Source organism: Colossoma macropomum, unplaced genomic scaffold (genome assembly GCF_904425465.1).
Source record: "Colossoma macropomum unplaced genomic scaffold, Colossoma_macropomum, whole genome shotgun sequence".
NCBI classification, from domain to species: domain Eukaryota; kingdom Metazoa; phylum Chordata; class Actinopteri; order Characiformes; family Serrasalmidae; genus Colossoma; species Colossoma macropomum.
Window position 1 is genome coordinate 11,366,774 of NW_023494787.1, and position 12,766 is coordinate 11,379,539.

The following is a 12,766-nucleotide window of genomic DNA, read 5'->3' on the forward strand; positions in this document are numbered from 1 at the left end:
TTTGCTCAAATGCTCCATATGAGCCCGTTCATTGTGGACTCAGTCCCATCTTGGGAGCTCCCTCTAGCATTTGAGAAAACCGGAAGACATTGCAGAGTGGTAATTCTCTCTACAAGTTCTCTGCAGTTACCATGCAGAGTGCACGAGTTACTCGCAAACGGACCAAAAAAGACCAAGAAAAACATGAGGATTCAGGCAGTAAGTGAGGCAAAACGGATGGCAATAACCTGGTCCAGCCAGCTGAGGTAAGTTGTTTATCGAGGTTCAGCTAAATGTGTTGCGATGGAAGTTCAATTCATTTCACCAACCGATCCTTTTCGCTTCAAAGAATCATTGGAACCGATTCAGATATTCGGCCAAACCAAACTTTTCCTTGCAATGTATATGCCCAGCGTAATAAGCTTAATCATACATACAATCTTATAATATCAAATATACATCTGGACATTATAAAACCATAACAAGAAATCATTCAATCAGTTGAATCAGACACTCGATTCATAGGTTCGAAAGAACCGGTTCAGTAAAATGAACCGAACTTTCCACCCTGTGTTATCTTTTCCTGATTTCGACCGTGGTCGTGAGGCTCAGGGGAGCTGCTTCACCTGCTAGCTCCTGGGCCAGAACGGCTTCGGCTTTTCCACCAGTTCTGGGGTAATACCCAAACTTTAGTTCATTTTCACCGCAAAGATGGGTCAAAGGCAGGTTTACCTCGAAGTACTGGGTGTTTATTGCAGACAGCTTAGGCATAACACAAAAATAAAACCGAGTGACCGTGTTAAATAAAAAAAAAAAGCAGCGGCGGAGTGAAAGAGGAAACTTTACGTGCTGCTCGAGACTGCAGCACCCGGCGACTACTACAACATGCACTACAATACCCACAATGCACTGCATTTCCAAAGCATTAATCCCTTATATTCCCAACACCCGGTGTTGCTCTTAGGTCAAGCCACAGATAGCTATTTTTGCAACTAACCTTGTAAGGTATGTTCAGTTTAGAACGGTTTGCTAAGCTATTTCATTAATATTTGAAATAGTTGTGTTTGTATTCTGTATTCAAATGCATCGCACCCCATTTATATCTCTGCACTATATGTTAATAGTCAAAATTCAAACGTATCCACATACATTCTAGTAGGATTCGATTTTTCTGTTTATATTGTTATTGACAAGTTATGACTTCTAATACCAGAGATAAAAAAATTAAAAGTGTTCATGTTTGTTTACTCAATTCTTGTTGCTGATGATGTTTTTAGACAAGAAGCTCAAAGAGGAGAATGAGGAGGATGAAATCAAAAGAAAGAAAAAAGCAGTCATCATAGATTCCAGCTCATTTGATTCTTCACAGTCCTCCTCTGATTCTGTCACCACTGATTCCTCATTTGAGAAGAAAAAAAAGAATAGACAGGAAAGAAGAAAAGGGAAGAAGAGCAAGAAGGAGAAAAAAGTGGTCATCTTCCATCGCGGTAGGTATATTCACTTAAGCCCCTGACACATTATGCAAACCATTATAAGATTAAACAGGAACGTCTTGTTCATGTTAACTAATGCATTACTTCATGTTAGTTAGTCAACACAATGTAAAGTGTTACCCAGTATTCCATTTAATATGACTTCCCAATCCTTGAATGGTAGTTTATGGCTTTGTAGGTTTTTTTGGCATGATTATTACAACCTGTGCTTCTCCTGTGTCAGAAAGCATGTAAAGCTTTCCCAATTATTGTTTGACCTGAAAAAAGTGACTGAATCATTTAGAGTTATTATTTGTGCTTTTGAGAGTAAAATGTTTATTTCTAATGGGAAAATACAACTGATACAACTGGAAGCTTTGGCAAAAGTTCTTCCAGGAAGACTCTAATGGCTGATCATTCATGTGTTTATGTACAACCCCATTTCCAAAAAAGTTGGGACGCTGTGCAGAATGTAAATAAAAATGGAATGCAATGATATGCAAATCATGTAAACCATGAGAAAAATAATACCCCTACACAAAAAAATTTTTTTTTTCAGATTTATCATTATTTTATCATTATCTATCTAAATAAAATTATAGAAATCATGACTGTATGTTTCTCTACTATTAAGCATTTCACATCAAACCACTGAGAATGACTTTGTTTACATCTCAACTACTGAATCATGCAGAAATTTTGGAAAATCAGTGGACAAGATCTACAGAAAGAAATGCAGGGAAAGTTAAAACCTCTTTTATAAAAAGGTTAACCAGACTCTCTTTCTTTGTTCATGATGTTCCCTAAAACAGATTATGTCATCTACCAAAGTTATTTCCCATTCTTTATTCAATGGAATATAAGCCTCTCTCTCAAGAAAAAAAAAAAACTAGGCCATATGAAGAATAACAAGTAAGAGACAAGTTAAACTAGAAAACAGTTTGAGTCCAAAATTTTCAAAATGGGTTATGTTGGCAGGGTGGAGGTAGCCTTGATGCTTACATAGATTTGGGCACTAACAGTGTAAGAGTAAAATAAAGACCATGGATGACAGTGAAGTATCTGACCAAGGGCCAACATGTAGATAATGAAAAAGAGATGATGAGGATAGGAGATGACTGATCCCTTGAACTAATGTAAGAGGATAAGAATACTAAGGGCACCAGACTAACTAGATACTAACACAGAAAGCCTGCTTTTGAGAGTCTACAACCTTTCCAACAGCTTGGCTATGAAGTGGACATTAGAAATGAGTTGACAATGTTTGTGGATGGCTGTATCCAGACCTGTTGTTTTAGAAAAGGAATGACAGCAGAAGCAGTTGGGTAATATTGGATTACATATAACATCATTAATCAGGATACCAGAAAAAGCAACCATATTCTGCTACAGTTACAGAAAAAGGACAGATCACAGAATCAGATTACAGGTACATTATGAAAACAGAGTGAGCAGGATTTCACTGGAACAACTATTATTATTAAAGATGATTTTCTTGCCTATATTTGTCTGTACAAGCTAAATTTAGAATAGAATAAATAGAATTTATGGAATGAATGCTCCTGAGTGGTGGAATCGAGAGTATGATCTCCAGCAATGCAACTAACATCTGAGGCTGGGAGTGGCATTTGGTCATCACTTAGTATGATGCTATCCAGCACAGGGGTCAGTAAGCTGATGTGACAGAACTGGAGATTAGTGTTCTCCTTCAAGTGTGTTGAGCTGTTCAAAGATGCAGCGTTAGCTGTAGTTCAAAAAGATGTGCTAGCCTTTAACCTCCTAGCTTAGTAGTATTGTGGGATGGGGGAGATTCAGTTAGCAGGTGGGAGTTGCCTACACCGGCTTGCATGGAAGGCCGCTTTCATCAAAATGAAAGTGTCCTTTTTGATGAGCCCTAAATGCTTTATTTTATGCTGTGTAAAGCCTTTATAAAACTTAAAATTGTCCTTGGAGGTCCAGCACAGTTTGCTTGCTCCCATAATTTTATAAAATGGCTTTAAAATTTTTTCGGCCTAATCAGACTCATTCCTGAACTTCTTTTGTCTGTTTGCTTCCAGTTTACATCATGCTTCAAAACAAGACGTAATATTAGCTTGAATTTCAAAACACACTTGATTGTGAGGTATTTCACTCCTATTTGGCAAAAAAAATGTCATAATGAAAGAAGCAATGTAGTGTGATACTATAATGTCAAGATGATGAACTTGATGAACTAGGTTTATCAAAAAATGATGAAGGCTTAATGCAGTTTTAAGTTAGTGTTATGTTTGACCAGCACCCACCTTCCTAACCTACCTCAATTCTGCTAGGGTTAGTCACAAAACTCTTACCATTGCCATTACAATACTACATAAGTCGGCTTCCTACTCACCAGTTTCTTGATTTATCTGTTTCATAGGTGAATTTTGGCACGTGTGTGTGTGTGTGTGTATATATATATATATATATATATATATACATACATATATACACACATACATAACATGCTGCATGAAATTAATTTTACTGATGTCATTGTACAGGTATGTTATGCTGCCATCTGGTGGATCTTATTCATTTCTATTCATTATTGTTTTTTTTTTGGGCAGAGATACATATGAGAATACATTCTCAAAGTTTTAATACTGGAATGAGGACAGTAAGTCTCATTTGATCATAAACAAGAGTTTATTAATCATTACAAAATGCAAACTGATTTAAATGACTATGACTAAGCAAAAAAGTAAATATGCAAGGATATCAATAATTTTAATAATGAAGCAATTCTATATGTCTGTCACACTACACAAAGCTAACAGTGGTGTATTCATATAACACACACAATGCATTATAAAGTAAAGAATCAATAATATGAGAAGCCTAGAGACTACAGGTTAGTTATCTTTCAGATATTATCCATTACATGCATTATATACATTATCAATTATCTGTTAAGCAACATTAATGTGGGGAAAATCAAGGCAATCTTGTCATTATTATTCTCATTTAATTTTGCCACTAAATGAGGAAGACTTTTACAAATACACTCAGTAGTAATCTGCTTCCTCTTCCTTTGTGAATCCGCTTTTGACGGCGGCTTGAATGCTCTTCATCTCTTCTGGGGCAGCAGAGGGAAGAATGGCCAGCAACTCTTTGTCAATCTTCTTAATTCTTGAGTCACTCTTCTTTTCAAACTCAGCCTTGTTCTTGAGAACAAGGCGTAAAATACCTTTCTGAGCCTTGTCACAGGAGTTCTGCAACTGCAGACGCTCCTTTTCAAACTCTGTTTTTTCCTTGTCCATGGCCATAAGTTTCCCCAGTGAGCTGACACGATCCATGAGATACTTGTCAGACACTTCAGTGTAGGTTGCTGAGATCATGTGGACGAGGCTGGCAATGTTAGTGGCCTGAAATGCTTGATTGTACAGCAGGTCTTTAGAGAAGAGCTTTGAGTTGTAGGAAAGTGACTGAGTCTTCTCAGATGTGGAGGCAAAATCTTTGAGAGTTTTGGTCAGGCTGACTTTCACAATGTTGGACACCATCTGAAAGAAGCGCACCATCTTCTCCCACTGCTCCTTCACTCTCCCCATGGCATCCATCCCTTTGACCAGCATTTGTATGGTGGTGTTAAAGTCGATCTCTTTGACTTCACAGTTCCTCATGGTGATCAGGATTTCAGTCAGTTCCTTTTGGTTTTTCTCCATGTTCTCCACACTCTTCTCATAGATCTCTCTGGTCTTGTCCAGTTGAGCTCGGCTCTGCTCTATGCGGAACCTGGCATTCTCTGTTTCCCTTTTAGAAGCACTCATGCCTTCAAATTGACTTTCTTCCTTAGACAACATGGGTGGTTTTGGAATCAGGGAAGGACTTTTTGTGACATCTTTGCTTTTGCAGTCAAAACTGCGGGCTGAATCTGTCAGTTTTCTGATTCTCTTGATCAACACCTCTGTTTCATCATCTTCACATTTCCCTTCTGGTGCATGTTTTGCCAGTACTTCACAGATGTTAATTGCCTCTTCACATAGCTCTTGGGCATGCTGCTTTGCTTTGCAGTCTGGGAATTTTTTTAAGCTGCTGTTGATTCTTTTGAACTGCATTTTTACAAAGTCTGTTTTTGTAGATTTGTTCTTCTGATCATACAGATCCTTCCAGTCAATGTTGTTGTTGTGCACATACTGTTGAATATGCACTGTCCATGCCAGAATTTCTGCAGACTTGCTGTAGATGTTCATTTTATCAACTCCATCTGCAGAAGAGGTTTTATGTTTTGCAGCTTTCAGTGTCTCTGTAATTAATTTTGAAGCATTCATTATTTGAAACACTGGCTGAGCCACTACAGCTGTCAGGCCAGTGACTACAGATGTGACACTCTCACTCAAAGCTCCAACAAAATCCATAGCTATCATGTTCCATCCACCAGGGAGGGAATCCATTGCTTTTTTGTAGGTGTCATGTGCTTCCTTCAGCTCCTCTTCCATGATTTTAACTGCCTTCTCATACCGTTTAGCAGCTTCTTCTGATGACTGTTTCCTAATTTTATTCTCCTCCAGTTTCTTCTTGATTGCCTCCAGCTCCTCTCCGTAAAAGTGCTCAGCATTTATACAGGCTTCCAGCAGCTCTTGGATAATATTGATGACATCAATGAAGTGATTTTCTGTTGATTTGGCCAGTTCAAGACAGTCATCTGCAATAACACGAATGTTCTCCAGCTGGTCAGGAAGGTGTGCTTGTACAACTTCATCATTACCTTGGAACAGAATCTTCACTGCAGTCTTCATATAGTCTGGAACAGCCATGGTGTGGAGCCGAATCTGGTCCATGTTCTTGTGGGCCTCATTGAAAGCCCACCAGCCAGAGTTACACACTTGCATGAGACAGGCACGAAATGAATCTGGGTATTTGATGTACTTGTAGCCGTTCTTTGGTGGGTTTTTGTTGATGGAGAAATCAGTTTTGGAAGAGATGAAGACCAGCTCTCCCAGGATGGCTATGGAGAGCGGTGCAGGAGTCAGGTACTCCTCCCAGTTGGCATAAGGCTGCATCACAAGCTTGGTTTGGTTTCTCATCTCCTCAGCTGTGGTCAGGCTTTGGCAGGTCTTTGCAATTTTGGAATTCATAGTTCCTACTAAAACAAAGTAAAAAAGAGACATGTACATGTAAGCAATATATATATACATGAGTAAACCTGATGAAAGTGCACAAGACATAGTTACATTTATGACAAACAGCCAATCATGTGAAACATGAGGAGGAGTCGCCAAAGAATGACAAAGAAATTATGCTATGTAAATATGTAGAAAGTAAAGCAAACTGTAAGCAAGAAAATACAATAATGCTGACAAGGTTATCTGCAATTTAAATAGTAACTTATTAGAACCCCAAATGAGCATCTAATCATCAGCACAATTGGAAAAGAGCCTAATCCAGTTAATGGACAGACTTTTAAATGTGCTGTTCAATAAAAGTGCTGCAAATATTAAAAAATAAAAAGCATACAGTAAATAATAATGACATATTTAAATAAGCCGTCCTACCTTGATATTTAAATAATTTTCAGTGAAGGTGTGGATGAAGTTCTCTCAGCTCTCTGCTGACCAGAATAGAAGAGAAGGTATGAAGGAACACATGAGTGTCACAGAGTATTTACTGTCTGCAGGATCTAAAAGCCCAGCCCACAAACAGAGCTGCTGCACTTTAAAAGGATGGACTTATTTAGTCTCAGGTAGAGAATCATCTTGGGTGAACGAGATCTAAAAGGACTAATAGTAGGGTAAGATTTCATTCTTTAAACTGATTGTAAAATATTACAAGGCCACCATGTAACATTGATGAAATCTAGCTCTTTATAATGATATATGCTTAGTCATTTTTGGTTCAAATTGTTGTCATGCTGATTTAAAAACACAGCATCTTTGATTTAGTAAAATTGAGAGCATAACTGATTTTAGACATATTGCAACCCTTAACATTATCAAATGGTGAGAAAAGTCATTGTTATCAATCTTTTGATTATATCTTATTATCATCTTTTTGCATTGACTGAACTCAAGGGCTTTACAGATAGGAACTGTGTCATTGTTTTCAGCCATGCCACTGTTAAGCTCATGAGAATCATGAGAAGAGATGTTTAAGACAGAAAGGACATACTGAGGTAGCCATAATAACATATCTAGTGAGTCTTTTAGACACATTAATATATATAATATATTATATGTCATATATATATATATATATATATATATATATATATATATATATATATATATATATATATATACATATTACATTTTATAATGAGTATATCTCACTGTGGCCTCCAGACGGGCTCACTGTCTCTCTTTTTGATAACACATTTACTTTCTGCTCCTCTTTCTCTGTCAGATCAACATGAGCCAACCCCGTTCTTCTGAGTAAGTTGAATAACATCCACATACAAAGTAGCAGAATATTAAAATAAACGTTACATTTAAATAAATTAATTGATGTTTTACATTTATGAATGTTAATAAACAATTTAAATCATTAATAGTCAATTAGAAATACATATACAAACATTCTTTGATTTTCCAGGAAATTGGTGTCACAAATAAAAATATGTTTTTGTCTATGTGCTCTATTTTGTAACTGTATGTATATTTTCTTCTCTTATACTCTTTTATGTTTTTTTCCGGAGTGTTAATGTGAAGAACTCAAATGCAGCATTCACTGAGCCTCTAAAAGAAGGCATCCACTCCATCAAAAGAGTCTGCGAAGCCCTCACTGAAGCAGATGTAGATCCGTTTAGTGGCCAGTGCTCCAACTACAACTACATTAGAGAGCAGATTGTGCAGGCCAAGCAGAGCCTGGAGCAGTCAGAACAGGCAGCCGCTACAGTGCTGAGGAGTCTGGATGAAAGAATTGAAATCCTTACGTGTGATGAGGGAAAACTTGAACAGAAGATGACTGCTACACAAGAAATGTTAGACAACCTGAAAATGAAACAGACGTCTAATGAAAAATTGCTGAGTGATTCTGAAGGTGCTCTGGAGCTGGCCAAAACAAACCTAAGCACAACAAGAGAAGCACTTCAGAGACAGGAAGAAAGGAGAGACACAGCTACGACTGTGAGGGATGTTGGATGGGGCGTGACATTAATACCCATAGTCGGATGGATTGCCGGTGAGAATCTCATTGCTCATATAACAATACAATCACTAAACTTGAACCATTTTACATACACTTTATTTTTGATGGTAAACAAATTTAAAATGTAAAATTTTAAATAAACTTAAAATTTTGTTTCTTCTCTCACCATGCAGGTCCCATCATGATAGCTGTTGGAGAAGCAGAAATAGCCCAAGCTACAGAAGCTATCAAAGTGGCTGAAAAGGAAGTGAAAGCATCAAAGAAAGAAAAGAAAAAATACAAAAGAAAAGTCTCAGGCTACGAGTCCAAGATTTCTAAGACTGAGCGCAAAATCAAGCAAAAACATAAAAAGGCAGACCGGATCCATGAAGAGATTGAAAAAGTGAATCAGCAGAGAGACGCCGTAGCTGAGTTCCAGGAGAAAGTGAGAAGTGCCGTCCACGTCCTGAGTGAAATGGGTGGGACGTCCAGAGTGGCTGAGGTTCAGACTCGCAGATTCATCATCCAGGGGCCAGTGATGAAGGTGATGGAGGATCTGGTGAAGGCAGCAGATAAAATAACAGGGAACTGGCTTTGCTTAACTGACTCCGAATATGAAAAAACGAACGCAGGCAGGGTCCGTGTACCTTTGTTGAATTGGCTTTTCCATTTATTTTCCAGCAATAAAAGAAAAAGGAGAACAACCGTATTTTCCCATTTTGAATGATATACATATTTTTGAACTAAGAAAAGCAAGTTGTTTTCTACCACATGCCTAAACTAAACAAAATATGAAAATATGAAAAATATGGTTTGGGCTGCAGATGTTTAACACTGTTATCACCACGGCACCATACATTTTGAAACAGAGGAAAATAGTTATTATTATTAGGAGAGTTGCACTAATAGAGAAATGGATTGGACAGCCACTTCCAGAACCACCACAGTTGTGCCTCTTTGGAGACAAGTCTTTGGTGCCAGAAAGAGTCACTAAGGCAGAATTCGGGGAGCTCTGATAGAATTATTTTCCACAAACAGAATATTTTGTGTAGATGTAAGAGCTCACAGAAACCAGAGGTTATGGAACGGCTCGGGTCTACAATTGAAACGGCCTCAATAGAAAGTATCATGGCTAATCTGAATAATTCTTGAAGGAACTTTAACCAGGTTCGAGATAATTTTATTATGTATATAAGAGGTTTAATTTAGGGAGAAGTTAATTTATTAGTGTGACAGGGTGGGGTTTCTTAGGGTGCTGTGATTTGTTCGTATGTTCATTCCCTGTGTCTTGTTTAAGGCCTATTAGTGTAAAGGCTGGCAATATTGTAAGCTATTATAACCTGAGAATACTGCATATGTGTATGAGACTATTTTAATAATATGGCTTATGGGGAAGCTTTGAAACTGAAAACCATTTCATGATTTAATTATAACTTTGGTCAAGGATGGGGCAACATATGCTGAGATTTCTATGCACACTGGGGCACATTGTTTTGCGGATAATATAAGTAAGTTTTGGACAGATTATGGCTTGAGAAGACACCATACAAGAGACAGGAATTTGGAGCCAGGTAGAGTCTGCCAACTTCATCTTAATGAAAAAGATGTATTGATCTATTTTGCCTATGCTAATGGTTTTGTAGAGTAACTTTCTCCTTTCAGCTAAGATATATGTGGTTAATAATCTGTTAATGTTTACGTATGGAATTGTGATGCGAGTCTGTCCTAATTTGTTTTGATTTCTGTTTCACTGCAATAAAGTTAGTTATATATTGGAATATTCTGATTTCTTGACAAATTGTCAACAGCTTTCAAATGGTGCATGCAAAAGGGTTAATACTTACGGGTTAATACAAATAATCATTGCTGACCCTGATGATAAGCCATACAACAAATTTATGCCTTTTGAAACCCACAGAACATGTTGATTTCTACAGGCTGCTGCAACATCAGCTACAGCTAATGTGCTATCTACAGGTTACATTACAATAAAGATGCTGGTGACAATCTGCAGGGTCCAAGCACTCTGCTCTTTATGTTTTTTTTAAACTGAGCCTTATGAGCCACAGAAGGTCTTTTAGTGGATCGTAAATGATGAGCAGCCAGAGGTTTTAGAAAAGGCTGTATTTAAAAAAGTAAAAAAAAAGTTTAGCAGAAGTACACACACACTTTCTAAGCCACTTATCCTTCTGGGTCACAGGGAGAGCTGGAGCCTATCCCAGCACCCACTGGGCAGAAGGCAGGATACACCCTAGACAGGGTGTTGCCAGTCCATCAGAGGGCAGACAGACAGACATATACATTCACACGCAGACACGGGGAGAACATGCAAACACTACAAAGAAAGGACACTGGTCACCAAGTGCCGTTTGCACTTGATTAACTACAACAAGTGCAGTGGGTAATTGCTGACCTTAGGCCATTGCCTCCCAGTCGTGTGGTTCTAATAATTAGATAAATGTATGCAGTATTTCAGTTCAAATTTAAGTCTGATTTAAGTCTTTGGTTTAAGTCTAACAGGAGTATATATGCATTAAAAACAATGTTTCTATATTGTTGGTCTGGAGCACTCCAGCCCTGCAAATTAGGTTTTTTTTCCTTGCTCCATTTCCTTGATTAAATTCACCTACTAATTTTCAAGTCTGAGCTGGGTGTGTTAGACTAGGAAAGCTACCAGCCCTGAGTTGACCTTGTGGATAACTAGTTGCAAGCCGGGGGGTTTGGTGGTCTGACCTAGGTGGAACATAACGACATACATGAGCAAAATTATTTAGCTTACTACAGCTGTGGTATATCTGTCCACAAGCTGGGCAGGTCTGGGCTCCTGTGGTGTGAGACCTTGATTTGCAGTTGCGACATGGCTGCTGTGAACATGCTGTCATAATCCCAGTTGCATAACAGTGTCAGGCTGCTGCATTTCACTCTGGCTGGGGTCTGGCAATAGGATGTTTGGTTGGCGGTGGGCCCTTGTTGTTATCCAGAGTAGCTGCACATTCTGCTATGCTCGTTATATTCAGTGCGATGGTCAATGCATCAGACAGCATCAGCTCATCATTTTAAAATAAAAGTGCCTTACATACTTTTGTGTTATTGTTGTGCTCAGTTAGCTGTTCACATATCATCTGATACTGCAATGCGCCAAAGTTTCAGGAGCTAGCCAGCCCCTGTAAGTTAAAAACATAGGTTCACAGACTCAGCTCATTTTTACATGCTGTTTAGTTTATATTGTAGAAAACAGCTTGCTTTCCTTAATTCAATGATATTTATATCATTTAAAATAGTTAAATAGGGTTTTGTTCTGTTTTTCTATTTCAAGATTAGATTACATTAAAATCAATTCATGAAAGGTACATGTACTGGGCTGCCATGCCATTTTAAATGCAAGTTCTTCCTTTGTTCTTCCTTGTGACAAGTTGAGTAAAAAATTGTTAATGTCCTTATTTTCAGTTAACAGTTAATAGTTGATCTCGAACAAACACAACATTTCTCAGCAATGAGCCAAAGAATTCAGATGTGACAAAAGGTGATTAAATCTAGAGATGCATGGATGAAAGAGAAAAAGGATGAGAAAATTCTGAAAAAAAAAATTGAGTGAACTTAAAAAATGTACATTTTATATGCAATCTTTGTGCAGTGAACACCAGGAATGCATGGGACAGTGTCAGCAGCTAGATGACGCAAATGTCTCCCATGCAGTGCTTTTTGTAGGAGCGGCTTTACAAAAAGGTTAAAGGGAATACAAATAATCACAAGCTCTGCTAACATAATTGCTTTTTATGATTGTTCCATTATTAGCTATTTGTGGCATAAGAGACACAAGTCTCCTGATCAATATACAGGAAGCAGAAAAATTGTTATAATCATGTAATTATTAGTAGTGGTCTTTTAAAATGACTAATTATTATTATTATTATTATTATTATTATTATTATTATAATAAAAGGGACTGGAGAGTGTGTGCCAATTACCAGGGTATTACACTGCTCAGCCTCCATGGGAAAGTTTATGAACCTCGAATTGAGGAGTCGAACCTCAGATTGAGGAAGAACAATGTGGGTTCCATCCTGGCCATGGAAAAAGGGACCAGCTTTTCACCCTCGCACCGATTGTTGAGGGGGCACAGGAGTTTGCCAATCCAGTCTACATGTGTTTTGTGGACTTGGAGAAGGCTTATGGCTCCTGAGATCTTCTGTGGGAGGTTCTCCAGGAGTATGAGGTGCTGGGGCCATTAC

General features: G+C 38.0%; 2 protein-coding genes across 2 annotated transcripts; one reads left to right on the top strand and one right to left on the bottom strand.

Moving 5' to 3' along the window:
• The first annotated feature begins 1,323 nt into the window (after positions 1–1,323).
• On the top strand, positions 1,324–9,769 carry LOC118805367. The gene is made up of 4 exons (XM_036566117.1): positions 1,324–1,466; positions 7,812–7,840; positions 8,104–8,588; positions 8,729–9,769. The coding sequence occupies exons 2-4, from the start codon at positions 7,818–7,820 to the stop codon at positions 9,259–9,261; spliced, it is 1,041 nt and encodes a 346-aa protein (XP_036422010.1). The 5' UTR covers positions 1,324–1,466; positions 7,812–7,817; the 3' UTR covers positions 9,262–9,769.
• Positions 4,013–7,039, bottom strand: LOC118805366. The gene is made up of 2 exons (XM_036566115.1): positions 6,965–7,039; positions 4,013–6,555 (listed from the first exon to the last, which is right to left on the bottom strand). Exon 2 carries the CDS (start codon positions 6,545–6,547, stop codon positions 4,478–4,480), a length of 2,070 nt encoding a protein of 689 aa, XP_036422008.1. The 5' UTR covers positions 6,548–6,555; positions 6,965–7,039; the 3' UTR covers positions 4,013–4,477.
• Positions 9,770–12,766: the final 2,997 nt, after the last annotated feature.